This window comes from Nicotiana tabacum, chromosome 21 (genome assembly GCF_000715075.1).
Source record: "Nicotiana tabacum cultivar K326 chromosome 21, ASM71507v2, whole genome shotgun sequence".
NCBI lineage: Eukaryota > Viridiplantae > Streptophyta > Magnoliopsida > Solanales > Solanaceae > Nicotiana > Nicotiana tabacum.
Genome location: NC_134100.1, coordinates 97791100 through 97809582, shown reverse-complemented (window position 1 = coordinate 97809582; position 18483 = coordinate 97791100). Strand labels below are relative to the sequence as shown.

General features: G+C 36.6%; 1 protein-coding gene and 1 non-coding gene across 2 annotated transcripts; one reads left to right on the top strand and one right to left on the bottom strand.

Moving 5' to 3' along the window:
* Positions 1 to 402: 402 nt before the first annotated feature.
* LOC107820187 (uncharacterized) lies at positions 403 to 2575 on the top strand. Its single transcript, XM_075242126.1, has 2 exons — positions 403 to 1330; positions 2359 to 2575. Exon 1 carries the CDS (start codon positions 455 to 457, stop codon positions 1322 to 1324), a length of 870 nt encoding a protein of 289 aa, XP_075098227.1. The 5' UTR covers positions 403 to 454; the 3' UTR covers positions 1325 to 1330; positions 2359 to 2575.
* A 5418-nt stretch (positions 2576 to 7993) lies between these two features.
* Positions 7994 to 8100, bottom strand: LOC142175643 (small nucleolar RNA R71). Its single transcript, XR_012704738.1, has one exon. It is a non-coding gene; the product is annotated as a small nucleolar RNA R71 (small nucleolar RNA).
* Between the last annotated feature and the right edge of the window lie 10383 nt (positions 8101 to 18483).

Sequence of the window (18483 nt, the reverse complement as noted above, 5' to 3'; positions counted from 1 at the left end):
GCTTCCTTGCTAAGTTTGACATCAGTGGCAAATCCAGAATTTTCATCCAGGGGTGTCAAAATATAAATAATTAGATACATCGAAAAGTCAAGAAAAGTTAACGTATAGTAAATCTATATAAAATTTAAAAAAACTTATCTAGCGATATAGTACTGTAATTTTTCCGGCGAAGAGGTGTCTCCGCCCCTGATTGATTGACATGTGTAATCATGATATAGACATAATAATCAAGATTAAGTAAAAGTACTAATACAGATTCATGCACATGCAAGACAATTGAGTTGCCAACTAGCAAAAATTGGCCATATAGACCCCTTGTTCACGTGCATTGGTTTTAGGGTTTATTTTGTTTGCATTCACCAATCATCAATTCACTTTCATATCTATATAACACCATACTTTTTGTACCAAAATCTCAACCTATTCCCTCTTTCTTTCCTTTCCTCGTAGGAAAATGGAGTCATCTAAAATAACATGTCTTCTTTTCATTTCCATGCTTTTCCTTTCTTCATTCACTCCCATTCTTGGTTGTGGATATTGTGGAAAACCCTCTCACAAACCCAAAAAGCCCAAAACTCCCTCTCCAAGTATTAAACCCCCTATCAATTTGCCACCCATTGGAATTCCACCAGTGACAGTTCCACCGATTGTAAAACCACCCATCAACTTGCCACCCGTTGTTCCACCAGTTATTAAGCCGCCTATCGGAATTCCACCAGTGACAGTTCCACCAGTTGTAAAACCACCCATCAATTTGCCACCTGTTGTTCCACCAGTTATTAAGCCACCTATCGGAATTCCACCAGTGACAGTTCCACCGGTTATTAAACCTCCTATCAACTTGCCACCCATTATTCCACCAGTTATTAAGCCACCTATCGGAATTCCACCGGTGACAGTTCCACCAGTTGTTAAGCCACCAATTGGTATACCACCTATTGTAAAACCTCCTATCAACTTGCCACCTATAGGAATTCCGCCAGTGACAGTTCCACCAATTACTGTTCCTCCAGTTACACCATCCCCAAAAGGAAAACCATGCCCTCCACCAACAACAACAAAGGCAACATGCCCAATTGACACACTAAAACTTGGAGCTTGTGTAGATCTTCTTGGTGGGCTAGTTCATATTGGAATTGGTGATCCCGCCGTTAATGAATGTTGTCCAATTCTACAGGGACTTGTGGAACTTGAAGCTGCTGCTTGCCTTTGCACAACACTTAAAGTCAAGCTTCTTAACCTTAAAATCTATGTCCCTCTTGCTCTTCAGCTCCTTGTTACCTGTGGGAAGACTCCACCACCTGGCTACACTTGCTCTCTCTAGATTTAAGTTAAGTATATATACCTTTTTCCATTAAGCTTAATTAATCTGCATTGACAATGTATAACTTTTTAACAGGCTAAGGTTACGAAGTAAAGGAAGTCCATTACTCCGTACTTGGCTTCTTGCCACTTGAACGGAGTTTAACAGGAGAAAGGACTACTAGAGATATATACTTTGAGAACCCTTTGTTACCTTCTTGTCACTTAAAAGTAAAGAAGAGATACACACTTTGGAAGTCCCTCCAGCTTGTCTGGTTAACCGGGCTCGCTTCTTCAAGTTCAAATCGGGTTAAAATTATTTATATAACAAAGTAATGACTGTTATGACAAGTTAAAATATATTAGTAGTATAGTCAATCATAATATTATTAGTATATGTAAGTTAAACTCGTAAGTGAAATCCTTTTCCCATAACCTCATCTTAAAAACTTCTGGCTGCATTGTATGCGCGTTTGCTTTTGTTCCTATTTTGAGGAAAAAGTTGATTGCATAACTCGACTTATTAATAAAGAATTGGTAATGCCAGTGGAAAAAAATTTTGGCCAAAAAAAGGATAGAAAATCATGTAGAATGATTGTTGTACGTTAGTACTATTCGATATAGTACAAGGTTTTAAGTTAATTATGCCTTGACAGTGTAAAAGAAAAACTTACACTATTAATGCAAATTGATTGATTAGTAGTAGATTTTTACTCTGACTTTACATAATAGTTATTACCTATTATTGTATTGTAGGTCAATTTACAAAACCAAGACCATTGGGACTAGGATAGTAATTATTTTCTTCATTTATATATAACTAGACTAGAAGCTAAATTTTTCAGTCAAGTGGATCTTAATATTAGGGTGAATTAACGTAGAGGTCTGAGTAGAAGTAACCTTATAATTTTAAGATTTTTTGTGAAGTAATTGTCGGCAATATTCTTCTTCTTCTTCTTCCTTTTTTTTTTTTTTTTTTTTGGTCTTTTTGCTTCTTTTTTTTTTTTAAAGTAAGGAACTTAAACTCATTAATCATAAATTCTGTCTGAATTACAGGTTCCAAGCTAAGATTTGAAGGATTAATTGCCTGGATCGACATGAGAGGATGTCGAGTTTCTTGATTTATTTTCTCTTCCTCTTCCCTCAAAATTGTATCTTTGTGGATTGTGCTATTGTTGAATAGCGATTTATTTATGAAATTATTTCAGTGTATTATTGTTTCAATGTCATTTGTTGCAAAGAAGTGAAGAACCAAGTAAATTTTTATCTTTAAGTGGACTTATTTTTCAATCTTTAATCTTGTCTAATTTAGTTTATTGAAATCGTTTGTTGGTCTGTGTTATAAGAGAAACTTTATGGAAAATGTTTTGTACATATTTTGTGAACTTTTTAATATAAATATAAAATTTAAACTAAAGTTGTTGAGTTTTACTGAACACACAGGTAATCGTCTGCCTCGAAGGATGCTATCGTATATTAACCCAAGTAAGATATTCAGGACAGTAAAATTTGAAGATTGTAACTTAAGATGTAGATATCAAACAAGAGAAAAATCGTCAAAATGAGACAAGTAGGACCATGGAATTTTGGACACATTATTGATTGAACCGAACAATCTAGTCCATACAATGTTCACAAATCACAGGTTATCGAGGGCGGAGTTACAAGTCAGAAAAAAGTAGGTAAAAATTTCAGGGGTGCCTTACTTGTCGTCCTATTTACCTTGTACCCAACAACAATAATAACGTGTAATTCCACTAGTGGAGTCTGCCTGTCTGGGGAGGGTAGAATGTACGCAAACCTTACCTCTACCCAAAGAAGATATAAATGATATTTACATGATCTATTTAACTTGTATCCACTTTTAAAAAAATATTTAACTAGTACTCAAAATATATATAATTTCAGGCCTTTTCTTCCTCCTTTCTTCTTCTTCTTCTTCTTCTTAGTTGCTGCAAAAAAATTATAATTATATTCATTTTTTTATTTGTATTAGTACATGCTGATTTTGTAGGATTTTTTTTGACGGACTCCGGTTGGCCTGAAACTTTGTAGGTCCATAGAAAATGGCTTAGTGACTAATACTTATCGGTTCGTCATGACTTTCGAGTTTATTTTTTGGTGTTTTGGATTTATTCAAAACAAATTGATGATTATACCTAATTTTTTGTGTGTATTAGTAAATGCTAATTCTGTAAAAAAAAAATTGACGGATTCCGATTGGCCTGAAATTTTGTAGGTCCATAGAAAAAGGCTTAGTGAATAACACTCATCGCTTCACCATGACTAACATTGCATTTTGGCGTTTCAGGTTCATTTAATGACGCTTTGGGGTCATGCAACACCAAGTTGTAATTATATCCACTTTTTTATATGTATTAGTACATGTTAATTTTGTAGAATTTTTTTGTCGGACTCTAATTGGACTGAATTTTTCTAGGTCCATAGGAAATGGCCTAGCGAGCAATACTCCTTGCTTCACCATGATTTTCAGGGTCATGGAATACGAATTTATGATTATCCACTTTTTCATGTATATTAGTACATGCTGATTTTGTAGAATTTTTTTGACGGATTTCGATTAGCCTGGAATTTTGTAGGTCCATAGAAATCGGCCTAGTGACAAATACTCGCCGCTTTTCCATGACTAACATCTATGTTTGGCGTTTTGGGTTTATTTAATGATAATTCGGGATCATGCAACACGAATTTGTGATTATATCCAATTTTTAGTGTATATTAGTACATGCTAACTTAGTAGAAATTTTTTGACGGACTCTGATTGACTTAACATTTAGTAGGTCTATAGAAAACAACCTAGTGACCAATACTCAATGCTTCACCATGACTTTCGAGTTCATTTATGGAGTTTCGGGGTCATGCAACACGAATTTATGATTATATTCGTTTTGTTTTGTATATTGTTGATACCCAATTTTGTCCTCATATTTTATAAATATCATGTATATTTTCAAAATATCCTTTTTTCATCATCACAAATTTACAAGAGCCATATAAGTATTTTCTGTAATATTTTCATAATGTTAAGGCTTTAAAATTAATTTTATTGCATTTAAATTGTTCAAATATTTATTAATTATCCTTTTAAAATATTTTGTGATGACTTAATCATCCAAACTTATTATTTACATCCACATACATGTTTATAATATTTTTACTTCATTTCATATAATTATATCTGCATTTTTGAGCTATTTACATAATTTTGAAATAATAGCCTATGTTCTACGCATAATTATATTTATTATATTATTCATGCTAACATAGCATTTTTATATTTTTATTATGTTAAGCTATTATTTTAAATCATTTTACTGCATAAGTAATATTGTATTATTTATAAATTATTTTTATAAATTATTTTAAATAATTTTCGCATATTTTAGTTCATACCTCAATCCTAAGCCAATTTTCGGACCAAAAGATGGCCTAAACCGTAGCCCAATCTCCCCTGGCCCAAACCAAATGACCCTTTTATTCCAACCCGGCCGGAACCCGTTTTCTCGACCCGCCCCGTTCATCTCTTAAATCCTGGCCGTTGATCTCTCAAGATCAACGACCCTAGCTCACCCAAGCCCTTTAAATTAACCAAACCCGGAAACCCTACCTCATTTCCTACCTAACAACCGCCCCTAAACCCTCTCAAATGTTCTCCCTTCTCTGAAAGAAACCCTAGCAGCCGCCTTCCCCAGTCTTCACCAAATCCGATCAAGCCATGGATCTCCTACATGATTCACTTACCTTTTATGGATTATATCGTTGTTTCTTACAAGACTATGATATTACATAGTACTGGCCCCATTTTTGGCAAGTACCAATCACTCAAATCAAGTGCCATCGCCTTCGATTTTCTAGATTTAGACGATATTTTGTCCATATATACTCACTACTAGGCCATATGGGTCCGATTCAGTGAGATCTTTTGCTATTTTTTTGTTCTCCATCTTGAACTAGGGTTTACTTGATTTCTCCTAAATTGATTCTGAATCGATTTCGCATGCTATTCTTTCCTTTTTCTTTGTTTAATTGATTATTTTCCCTTGTTTGTGTGTTTAATTTTGCTACTATATAAACCCATCCCCCAACTCTCCTAGGATAGACCTTAACCACTGCTATTACTCTCTTACTCTCACTCGTTCTACTATTCTAAATTTTGAGACCTTGGCCGACTTAAAGCCAAGGCCACCAGAATTCAATTGTTTCTCTTTTCTCAGTGCAGGCACTGCCCGGGGTTCACTTCAAACCCTTGGGAACTCTGACGCACTGGGATTTCGGGAGTCATGCTGTTCTTTCTCTACTACAGCTGACTGAACTACTCTTGGCATTTGATTTTTCCTTTACTTGCTCGTTAATTTGTGACTAGTGAGTACCTTGACTCTTGCAATTCTACCATCTTTTACTTGTGTTCATGCTCTGTATATCCATGTTGTTCGAATTTTTTTTTGTGAACCAATATGATTTCGGTGTTGTGTTGTCTTTGTTTGCAATCTTATCCACTCTTGAAGTTAGTCTGCAGTCTTGTATTTTCTAGCACCCAAACCTGCCTAAATCCAAAATTTTTATATCTGCTCATTGTGTGTGACTTCTGATCATCTTAAACCTGCTTAGTCTACTATGTTTATGTATACATGAGTTTCCTATATTTATTGCTTGCCCATCTTCATGCCTTGCTAAAACTCCCAGGAAACTAATTCATGCCCAGAACTTGTTCGAATGTACTTCTTCCTTCTAAGTCTTTCATATACAACCTGCTACTTTCTTGAAATCAATCTGTGATCATGTGAATTCCATATGCACAGAGCTCTCTGGATTTCCCCACTAATCCCCCGCATGGCGCGTCGCCCCATGCAGCGCGCCTGTACAATATTTACAGAGTTATTTTCCTATTTCGGTTAGGAGAAGGTGATTTCATCTGGGTCCGACCCTACTTGGTATAAATACATGGAAAAATATTATTTCCTGGACTTTTGACACATATTCAACCTAAGGAGGGTAAGGAGGAGTTGGAAGAACACGAGCACAAGGATTTCATCATTCCTTCCTCACTCAAGACACGAGTTTGGATTGAATTTATGTTTTCTATTACTTTAACTATATTTGTGATGAATTGCTCAATATCTATGGAGTAGTTCTCTTTAGGGTTTGATGGATTTGGTGTGTTGATGATTGTTTGTGGATTATAACTCTAGTTTTATGTATTGAAGCATTTTTGGATAATTTAATTATTGCATATATACTCACTTGTTCATGTAATCGAGAGAGGTATAACTTGTGATAACTTTGCATTATATTGTTGGTTGAGTTCATTAATTCTTTTTAGTAATCGAAACAGGCTAGTTGAATCATTGACTAAACCTAGTTAGGAAAATAATCGAAAGAGGTTTTACTAAAGACCAATCCACTACGCATTCTTGCATATCTTCATGTGCTTAGATTGGTTCATTTTGTGAGGTTAAAACTTAATCGAGAGAGAAGTTTTTGCTGAACGTTTGAACTAATAATTGAGTGAATTCGAGAGACTCACTTGAACATTAGAAGTGAATTACCTAGAGTTAGATCCCAAATAATTATCTTGCACCTATCCTATCAACCCCTATTTTATCCCATTGATAACTTCCTTGCTTATATTTGTTTCGATTGTCATTAGTCAATAGCTTTAGATTCTTAGTTAATTTTAGTTAAAAATCATATAAACCTCAATTATTGATTCTCTTGGATAGAGATCAAGCTAGAAACTACGAGAATATTGTTTAAATCCAATCCCTGTAGATACGATATTATACTATACTATATATTAATAGCGAGCATAATTTAAGTGTGTGTTTCGAGCTCGTAAAATTTTGGCGTTGTTGCCGGGGATTGACAATCAATAGTGTTTGAAATAGTTTGTACTTCTAATTCAGGAATTTTTCTTTTTCTCTTTTTACGTTTGGTATTCTTTGACTGTGCGCAAGTGACATGTTTAGAGTGGTGCATGACTCGAGCTTCTGCTAAAGAAGTGCTACCATACGAGCCAGAGATAGAAAAACAACTGTGACAGTTGAGGAAGGAGAGAAATCTCACTGAGACATCAGAAAAGGTTGGGCAATCCTCAACCAAAGAGACTATGGTTGGAAATGGTGATGATAATGTAGATTTGGCTGCAAGAGAAGCATCCCAACGAAGAGAATAAGCTGCACGGGATGCTGAGGAAGCAGCTATTAGAGATGCACAGATTATCTATGAAGAAGAGAGGGGTCGGAGAATTGCTCAAAATCAACCCTTGGCTATAGACCAGTTCGGAAATATAGCTCCTGGGCCTAGGAGACAACTTGGAGATTATGCTAGACCGGTCTACAATCAAGTTTTATCAAGTGTTAGACCACCTCCAATTGCAGCAAACAACTTTAAATTGAATCAAGGGTTGCTTCAAACTCTGCAGAATTGATGTGTCTTCAAAGGGAAGCCAAATGAAGATCCAAAAACACATCTACTGGACTTCGAGGAGATTATGAACATATTTCAATATAATAGGGTGTCACAAGATGTAGTGTACTTAAGGGCCTTCCCCTTTTTGCTCAAAGTTGATACAAAGTAGTGGCTTTGGAGCTTGCCCACGGGATCAATTAGAACATGGGATGAGATGACCAGAAAATTCCTTGATAAATATTTCTCCTCAGCTAAAACGGACAAGTTTAGAAGAGAAATCCATAACTTCTGCCAGAAAGATACTGAAACTATTTTTGAAGCGTGGGAGAGGTTTAAGGAGATTGTGCGAAAGTGTCAACATAGCAGAATTGAACTCTAGATGCAACTCCAGGACTTTTGGGATGGATTGACACCGGCCTCATGTAGAACATTGAGCAATGCAGCTGGAGGCCCATTGATGAAGAAGACTCCGGAGGAGATAGTCACAATCCTTGATTAGTTATCTGAAGATGCAAATCAGTGGCCCTTTGAGAGTGCTGAAAGAAAAAGATCAACTGGCGCTCACCAAGTTGATGCTACTACTTCTGTGCAGGTACAACTTGATGCTATGGCCAAAGAAATACGAAACCTGACCTTAGCCTCGATACAAAATGAGCCTCATATAGCATGTGATATTTGTGGAAAAGGTCACCCTACTCATGAGTGCCAAGCCTCAACTAAGGAAGTAAATGCTGTAGGGAACTTCAATTTTAATGCAATGGGTCAGAGGAACCCCGATTTTTCATGGAGTTCACCTGGAGGTACTGCGAATGCTTGGAAACAAAATAACTCTAGACTCTAGGGACAAGGAGCTCCAACATACCAAAATCAGTAGAGGCAACAATTTCAGCCTTATAAGCCCATTCAGGCTGGTCTAGAGGATTTAATGAAGGCTTTCATTATCAAGACATATGAGAGGCTGGACGCTCCTGGAGCATCTATCAAAGAATTGGGCACTGGTTTTCAAAACCTGGAGAGACAAGTGGGACAGATTGCAACAATATTATCCGAGCGGGATCCAGGAACTCTCCCTGCTGACACTAAAAAGAATCCCAAAGAAACAGTGAATGTTGTAACCCTGAGAAGTGGGTAAGTGTTGAAAGATCCCACCCCGATCCAAAATGATGTTAAACTCGAAAAAGAAAGTGGGGAGCAGCTGAAAAATGTTGATGATAAAATGAAGAAAGGCCAGATGAAAACTGAGAAGAAGAAGAAGGAAGAAAAATCAATAAGGGAGGAACACGATGAGAGCGAGCATATGCCTGCTTTACCTTTCCCTCAAAAGCTATATAGAGAAAAGCTGGACAAGCAATTTGAGAGATTTATAGATGTGCTGAAACAGGTTCATGTGAACTTACCATTCACAGAAGTGCTCTCACAAATGCCTGCTTATTCCAAATTCTTGAAGGAGATCCTTACAGAGAAGAGGAAAATAGAGGAGACCTCGGTGGTCAAGCTCACAGAGTATTGCAACGCGATATTGCAAAACAAACTCCCACAAAAGTGTGGAGATCCAGGGAATTTTACTATATCTTGCTCTTTAGGTTCTATAAATTTTGATAAATCTTTTATGATTCTAGTGCCTCAATTGATTTAATGCCTCTATCTATTTATAGGAAACTAAAGAAGTAGATTGGAGAGATAAGGTCGGTGCCAATATCTTTGCAGTTGGCGGACCAAACGACTCTAATACCCGAGGGGATAGTGAAAGAGGTATTAGTTTGGGTGGATAAGTTCATATTTCCTGTAGACTTTATAGTGGTGACGATGGAGGAGAACAAGGAGTTCCCCCTCATCCTAAGAAGACCATTCTTAGCAACGGGTAGAGCAATATTGGATATACATGAGAGGAAACTCATGCTTAGAGTGAGTGAGAGGACAATGACTTTTGATATGAATGTAGAAAAGGGGTGAAAAAAGAAAAACTAGCTGCGAGTGTTGAGTAGAAAGTGAAGGGCTGAAAGGAAAAGGCTGGAGTGAGCGAAAAAGATAAGTGTGGGGTATACCCCAAGAAGGTTGAGAAGAAGCTGTCTGCTTGGATGTGCGCATTAGTTCGAAGGTGAGGAATAGAGCCCGACTTCGACCCAGACTCCGACTAGATGTTCAGGAAAGTTTCCTTTACCTTATACTTTTTAATTGTGTGTCATTGGGACATGTAACAACTTAAAGTGTGGGATGGGGGATAATTGTATGTTGTATGTATATGTGTTATTTTTGTTAGTTGTAGTAGTTGGAAAATTAAAAAATAAAACATAAAAATTTTAAAAAATTTTGATTTTTCTCGACGATGGATATTATCGACAGGTTTCTTGAGAGATTAAAGTCGAACAGAAAAAGACAAAAAGATTTTCTTTTGTTAGGTAGTGTAATAGTTCTCCCTTGGTTTTTCTTTTGTGCCGCGGTTCTTTTCCAAGGGTTTTGTTTGAACCGGGTGTAGTTACTTTTTATTTTTGTTAGGAGTGGGAAACCTTGTGTTGTGATTTGAATTGAAGAAAATATCTCTTAACTTTATTATACCTTAAGAATAGTGAGTGCTTTAGTTGTGACGCTTAGGTTCAGTTTTTGACTCTTGTATAAGTACCTTAAATTGTTTGATCTTAATTTTGCTTAACTGCTTTGAATAAAGTGCCTTGATAGTCCGATCCTGAGTGATTTATGTGCCATGTGTGTGTGAGGTTTTGTGTTATTATGTGCATTGCATTTGATGTCTAGAACTTGCCCCGTGTGTTTGCAAAGCGAAATGGTAGTTTTATTCAGTCTTGGAAGGGATATAGGTGTTTCTTTGTTGAGCCAGATATATGCTTTTGCCCACCTAATTGTTATGTATCGTATTTAACCCCCTTGAGCCTGTAATCCTGTTTCTTTGGCAACCACAATCCCTAACCATTTGTTTGAATTGACCATCTATTTGAACCGTGTACCTCTCGTGAGCACTTGAATTTTGTTATGAACTTTGTAAAAGTTGAAGTGTGAGGTGTTGGTTTGGCTTTTGAGTGGAACTATTGAACTAAGGAGAAAGTTACACTGTATTGAAAAAAATAAGAGCCACTTGAATTGAAAAAGAAAAGAAAAAAAATAAGTGTATGATTGTGAAAAATGTTCTTTGATAGTGGTAAGTTGATGTAATTGTGCTTGGAGAAGTATGGAGTTAATGTATATTAATGTAAAGGTGGAGTTTTGGTTGGATATAAGTGTGGGGTTTTGAATTTGTTATGAAATTTGTAAAAGTTGAACAATGAAATGTATGTATTAAAGTGCTTAGGGAGGTGTAGTCACCCTTATATCCAAATGTATCCTACCCATCCCGCTGCCTACATTACAACCAAATAAAGTCCTATTTGATCCTTGACTGAATGAGCTCAATTAGTAGAGTAGTACACTACGGGCAAGCTTATGGTACGTCTTTTGTGGCATATGAATGTTATTTCTGAGAGTGAGCTAATTCTTTTTATCTTGAGTTACTAATTGTTCTTAATTTCTGTTGCGTGTGGAACTATGCTCTATTGTTGTGTGAGGGCACTTGATTTACGAAGAAAAAGGTAATGCTTGACCTCTATGTTAGAGTAAGTGAGCGGGTTATAAATAATGCATGGTGCTTTTGAGTCAAATTTTGAGGCTAGGATGTTACAGTATTGTACTTAATCTGTTGTAAATATTCTTGGTGTGATGAGTTATGAGAGTTGTTGGAATATGTCGTGTCTATATAAAGTGTAGTTTGATTGCTCGAGGACGAGCAATGGTTTAAGTGTGGGGTATTGATGGTAGGCTATAATTGCGTATTTTTGTCACTTATTGCACTCTAATTCACTGGACTTTAATTGTGTTTAAGCTTTAATCGCTAGTGTTTTGTACTTATTATTTGCTTTATGCCTTGTAGTAGTGATTCCGAGTGATATAGATGTTGTGAAGCTAATTCGAGCTACTTGGAGCTTTGAAGTCTGAGTAAAAGCCCAAGGGATTAAGTCGGGATAGTGTTCGGGGATCGAAGACCAAGTCTGGATGTCAAAACGCAAGATTTGAGTCGTACTCTGTGAAATTTTCACTAGTGCGACGCAGGGTGCGAGGCATAGTGCGACACATCAGTGTATTTTTGCTGCCTGTTGAATTGTTGAGATCTCTGAATTTCCCCACTAATGCCCCGCATGGCGCGTCGCCCCATGCGGCGCACATGTGCAATTTTTACAGAGTTATTTTCCTATTTCGGCTAGAAGAAAGTGATTTCGTCTGGGTCCGACCCTACTTGGTATAAATACATGGAAAACATTATTTTCTGGACTTTTGACACATATTGGACCTATGGAGGCTAAGGAGGAGTTGGAAGAACACGAGCACAAGGATTTCATCATTCCTTCCTCACTCAAGACACGAGTTTGGATTGAATTTATGTTTTCTATTACTTTAACTATATTTTTGATGAATTGCTCCATATCTATGGAGTAGTTCTCTTTAGGGTTTGATGGATTTGTTGATGATTGTTTGTGGATTATAACTCTAGTTTTATGTATTGAGGCATTTTTGGATGATTTAATTGTTGCATCTATACCCACTTGTTCATGTAATTGAGAGAGGCATAACTTGTGATATCTTTGCATTATATTGTTAGTTGAGTTCATTAATTCTTCTTAGTAATCGAAAGGGGCTAGTTTAATCATTGACTAAACCTAGTTAGGAGAATAATCGAAAGTGGTTTTCCTAAAGACTAATCCACTACGCATTCTTGCATATCTTCATGTACTTAAATTGGTTCATCTTGTGAGGTTAAGACTTAATCGAAAGAGGAGTTTTTGCTAAATGTTTGAACTAATAATTGAGTGAATTCGAGAGACTCACTTGAATATTAGAAGTGAATTACCTAGAGTTAGATCCCAACCAATTATCTTGTACCTATCCTATCAACCCCTATTTTCTCCCATTGATAACTTCCTTGCTTATCTTTGTTTCGATTATCATTAGTCAATAGCTTTAGATTCTTAGTTAATTTTAGTTAGAAATCATATAAACCTCAATTGTTGATTCTCTTGGATAGCGATTATCCAATCCCTGTAGATACGAAATTATTTTATACTATATTTTATTAGCGAGCATAAGTTAAGTGTGTGCTTCAAGATCGTCACATGTTTTCCATGTTAACCTGGAAGTTGGCTCATTCTCATATGCCATGAGTTCTTACACTGTTTTTTATATTTAGAACCTCTCTGTTATGACTAATACCCAGCATGTTCGGTTCTTCATGCTCAGGTTGTTTGTTATACTGTTTATGATCATATTAGGTCCATGTTAGAGAATTTCATGAGAAAATTGCTATCCTCTTTGGCGGTGATTCTATTAGCCTTTTATAATTAGGACTCTTGTATCTAAAGTCTCTTTCAAGCTGGTATGGATCATGCTACGCTTTAAAATTCTACTTGGAATGTTTTGTGATCTTACAATGTTTAATCATGTCGCTGTAAACCTGTTTGTCCTGGAAAACAAAACATGGACTTGCTTCATATGTGTCTTGTGTGCCTTTCAATTTAGCATAATCCTATTTATGTGTCTTGGCTAGAGCTATTGATGGCTACAACTTTAGGAACTAAGTGTTTAAACTGTTCTTTGAGTATTTCGTCACTTGTATAATCTGGCATCCCTTTGGAAAAGTAACATATTCATTGGGCCTGGGATTAGCCCATGTGTGTTGTTGAACCTGGGAACTGGATTCAGGTGTGCTCTATGTTGATACCCAATTTTGCCTTTGTATTTTTCAAAATATATATATACTTTCAAAATAGTATTTTTGCATCATTATTTAGTTTACAATCCTATACAAACATTTTTTATAATTTTTCATAATTTTTAGAGCTTTAAATTAATTTTTTTGTATTTAAATTATATGTAAATATCTAGTAATTATCCTTTTAAATTATTTTGTAATGACTTAGTTACCTAAAATAATTATTTTGCACCGATAATATATGTTTTAAACATTTTATTTCATTCCATATAATTACATTAGCATTTTTTAAGCTATTTATTTAATTTTGCAATACTGGCCTATATTCATATACAAATGCTCCTTATTTATACTATTTGTGTCAAAAATAGTATTTTATATTTTTATAATGTTAAATCATTATTCTTAATCATTTTAATGCATACAAAATATTTCACACACTGTCCTGATTCTCTGCAATATCTGTCTTGCATGTACAATGTGTTGCAATTTGTATTAAAACCATTTTCTAGCGACTATGATCTTGCTTCCATGCTAATATGTTTCTAGTCTGTCTTTTGTTCATTTGATACTCTGTCTCTTCCAGTGTTTACCACAATATCTAAATACTTATTAGCATGACCCTAAGATGCATGCTTAGCTCAATCCGAACCTCTTAGGCCTTAATTGGTTTAATGTCATGAATAATAATCTATGTATATCTTGCAAACCTATTTCTTCCCTAATTTCTTTCAATATGAGGCTATCTATGTGGTGCTTTGCTGTCCTGCTGAACCTACTGGCCTATTTGATTAATTGCTCCATATGCTCAATTTGGCTATGTCTACTTTAGGATATGAATGTATCTCCTAACTTATGTCCATTTTCCTCACTGGCAACTTATGCTATTTTGAAGTCTTCATTCTTAGCCGGCTGAAAGCCAATGCTACCTAGGTTTTATTATTGGCCTCCCTAGTGTGAGCACTGCTCGAGGTCCAATTGAGACCCTTGTGAACTCTGACACACTAGGGCTTGGTCCTTATTCACTCCCTCAATCTCAAACTATTCCTATTCACTCTACTTCCCCCTGTTATGTGCTATGTACTTGAATTTGCTGATTTAAATAGTGCAACATTTGGTGCCATGGTTGAGTAAACTGGTTCTGGACTCCTCTATGGACCCATGAGTCGTGTATTGAATGTGGCTCTTTGATGAAGGCCTGTGTATGAAGTGTAAGAGCTATTGAAAGCCCAGACAATGTTGGGTATTTATTAGGCCTGCTGTGGGCCTCTTTTCACTGTTTGTAACACCGTTACTTTTACTCATTATTGCGCATGTAATAATCTTTGTATAAACAATTGGGGTTGTTAGTAAAAGGGAATGAGATAGATTTTAATATTTACATGCGATGGTAGATAACATGCCTATAGGACTTAATAATGTGTTTGCTATATGTGCCGTTCACTCTCTATGTACACTATAGAAATCATGCCATTAGGAGAAGCACACACTCACACTACTTGTCTACTAGCAAAGCGTGGGCTCAAATGCTTCAATTATCCTTGCTGCTACATGTTATTAGAAAACATGCCCATAGAAAATAAATATCGTTGAACTTTCCTTCAATTTGCATTGCTACATCATATATACTAGAAATCATGCCTATAGGATTTGGATCACTTCATTTGCTACTGTATCACACTGTTCACTAGAAACCATGCCTATAGGACTAAGTATAACAATAAAATAAGTTCCAAGCATCAACTGTTAGAGATCCTGCCTATAGGGTATAATTACTCGTTCTATATTAATGATGGACCTCTAAAAACTGTTTACTGCTTGTTTATGCCACTGTCATCAAGCATAAGTAATTCTGGGCTCCTCCCAATGGTCTTTATTACTCCTTACTGCGTAAGTCACCTAGACACAACAGGGCTAATAACTAGAAACCTGTAATCTCAATAATCAGCGTGTATAATCCTATCTATGAGCAGTGCCTGGCCTCTGAAACTGCTTGTGTGCTTTGATGCCTTGTCATATAGAAATCATGTATATAGGGCTTAAGGTTCTTAATTCGGAATTTCCTAACATGAAAACCTGTCTTGCGTGCATTTCTTGCTTAAGTGTACATACAAACTTGAGCCCTTAATTGTCCATACTTGAAGTCCAATGTGTTTTTTGTATGTCGCCTAATTTTGACATTTCTGAGCAGCCTAAGTAAGGTTTAGAACCACCCAAATAGAGGTCCAACACCTCCTGGGCCACAGGTATGAGACGGGTAGTGCACGCATAGGGTACGACTTAGAATTGAATTAGAGCGCTTTTAGGGAAACAACTTTAACATAGTAATCGGGTAGCAGGAGATGATAGTTTGTGCCCGCTGAATAATATGAGTAACTCCCTATCTCAAAGGAGTTGCGAAGTATTATTTATGTTGCACGGGGTGATCCTTTAGGCTAAAACACTTAGGACCCCCCCTCTCTTTATATGTTGTTATTAGATCTAAATAGTTGTATCCCTATATTCGCACTAAGATCTGTATTAATCATGTTGTAATAAAGTTCTTTGACTTCTGAATTCCCTTTGTTTATTTGATCACCTAGCTTAATCGTAATCCACATAATCTTAAGTTCGGCCGGGACACACAGTTATGGACCTCGAGGAGTGCCTAACACCTTCTCTTTGAGATAACTTGAGCCCTTACCCGATCTTTGGTGGCGTTGACTAGTCAAACAGAGTTATCTGCATAATAGGTGCCCTAACGCACCTTAAAAATAGTTAGGTGGCAACTCTTCTCCTTTAGCACTCAATCTCCCATTCTAAAAGGAGTTGTCATATGTCGAAGCCTGCTTTCGCGAGAAAAACGATGGCGCGACAGCATGGCGACTCTGCTGGAGATTTACACTTAGGTTCTTACCATAACGAATTTGGCTCATATGGATATGTCTTCTTTAATATAAACACGCTTCCCTTTTCCGTTTTTATTTGCTACTACATGCACATCCCTCTCCCATTTTCCTTTTATTTGTTTAAATTCGTTGTAATATGCACATCCCTTCCCTGCTCCACCTTCCTTTGCTTAAATTGGTTATAACATGCATATCCCTTTCCTATTCACCTTTATTTGCTCTAAACTTCTCTTCATTTGTTTAAAGATTGCTACATCATGTCTCTCCCGTCCCTACTCCCTTGTTCGCTTTATTGCATTTTCGCATATATTCCACGGAATAACTTCTTCCTTTGTCTTTCTTTTATGTTTTTCATGTTTTACCTTAATACTGTATTTACCGCTTTTTACATATTTATCATGCAAATACTTGGCAATGTGTTATTATCTTTGCATAAAGCATGCTCCACATCATACTCCACTTGTGCCAACTATTATCATAGCGGTACTTTATGAGTGTCCGCGCTGTTCCGAAAATTACCCTTTTAAATTGGAAAGGCTTATTTGCGGTAGACTAGTCGATCAGCGGTGCAATCAACGGTCCCATGCCTTTTCATATCAAGTTGTCCACTTGGGAGTACCAGTCTAGACCATTCTAGAAACCCTACTCCAACTTGAAATGTACATGCATCATGCTAAACTTAGTACGGGTTGAAGCGTTATTAACGTAAGAACCCGCTAAGATGAACCTCGTCCAAAGTCCGACGGGATTTCCACAATCCCAATGGACGCTATCATACTATGTATATTACTTGGAGAAAAATATGCCAACGTGTTGATCATTATTGTGTAAACATTTTTGGCATTAATGAGATGACGCAAATGTTGGCATCAATTTTCTCCAAGTCTACGTGTCGCTTAGGCCTACCTCAGGCACAATGAGGTCCCCAAATTAGGATGCGAATTATTGCATGACTTTGTGAAACATGTTTTAATATCGCAAACACTCTTTTAATATTCCTTACTAACTTGGTTACCTTTTTCTTTTTCTTTCTTTTGTTTATTCCCATTCCTAAAGGTTGGTTCATGCATACTGGCATCTTCTCAAGAACTGGACCGCTGCACCATCTCGGGCCTGTCGAGTTCCTGGGTAGCCTGGCAAATTAGCATGAATTACTTTAAAAAATAGTTTTGAGCATTTGAGACATTTTTCAATATTCTGTTTTGAAATAATTGCTCGAGCCATCAAGCCACACTTGTTGACGTTTTTAAGATTTTTTTAATGCATTACTGCTTTTCGTATTTATTATTATTTTTACATTTTTCTTTTCAGCGTTATTATTACTTATCCTGATGAACCTACGACTGTGACATGTACCGAGACAACGCACCATAAGAATAGTGATTTTGAGGATTTGGAAGAGGATATAATACCCGAGGAAATTGTCAGAGAAGTGGAAAATTTTGAAAACAAGCCTAAGTCCAATTTGGATGAGACTGAAACCGTTAATTTGGGAGACTCCGAAACAGTCAAGGAAACTAGTGTAAGCATTCACCTATCGCCGTCAGAGAAAGAAGAATACATCCGGTTCTTGAAGGAGTATGAGAATATTTTTGCATGGTCCTATGATGATATGACCGGTTTGACCACGTCCATAGTGGCCCATAAACTATCTACCAACCCTATGTGTCCGCCTGTAAAGCAGAAGCTCAAAAAGTTCAAACCAGATATGAGTCTGAAAATAAAGGAGGAAGTCACCAAGCAGATCAAGCCATGGTTCTCAGAGTGGTTGAATATCCGACCTGGTTGGCTAACATTGTGCCAGTTCCAAAGAAAGATGGGAAGATCAGAGTGTGTGTCGACTATCAGGATTTAAATAGAGCGAGTCCCAAAGATGATTTCCCTTTGCCCAATATACACATACTGATTGACAATTGTGCCAAGCATGAACTTCAATCCTTTGTGGATTGCTTCGCGGGATATCATCAGATCTGGATGGATGAAGAGGATGCCGAAAAGACAGCCTTCTTTACACCATGGGGAGTATATTGTTACAAAATGATGCTGTTTGGCCTAAAGAATGCTGGAGCCACTTACATGAGGGCCATGACAACCATTTTCCATGACATGATACAC

Bases quoted from the DNA above. Each gene is read 5' to 3' on its own strand.
- LOC107820187 (XM_075242126.1), top strand. From the start codon at position 455: ATGGAGTCATCTAAAATAACATGTCTTCTTTTCATTTCCATGCTTTTC.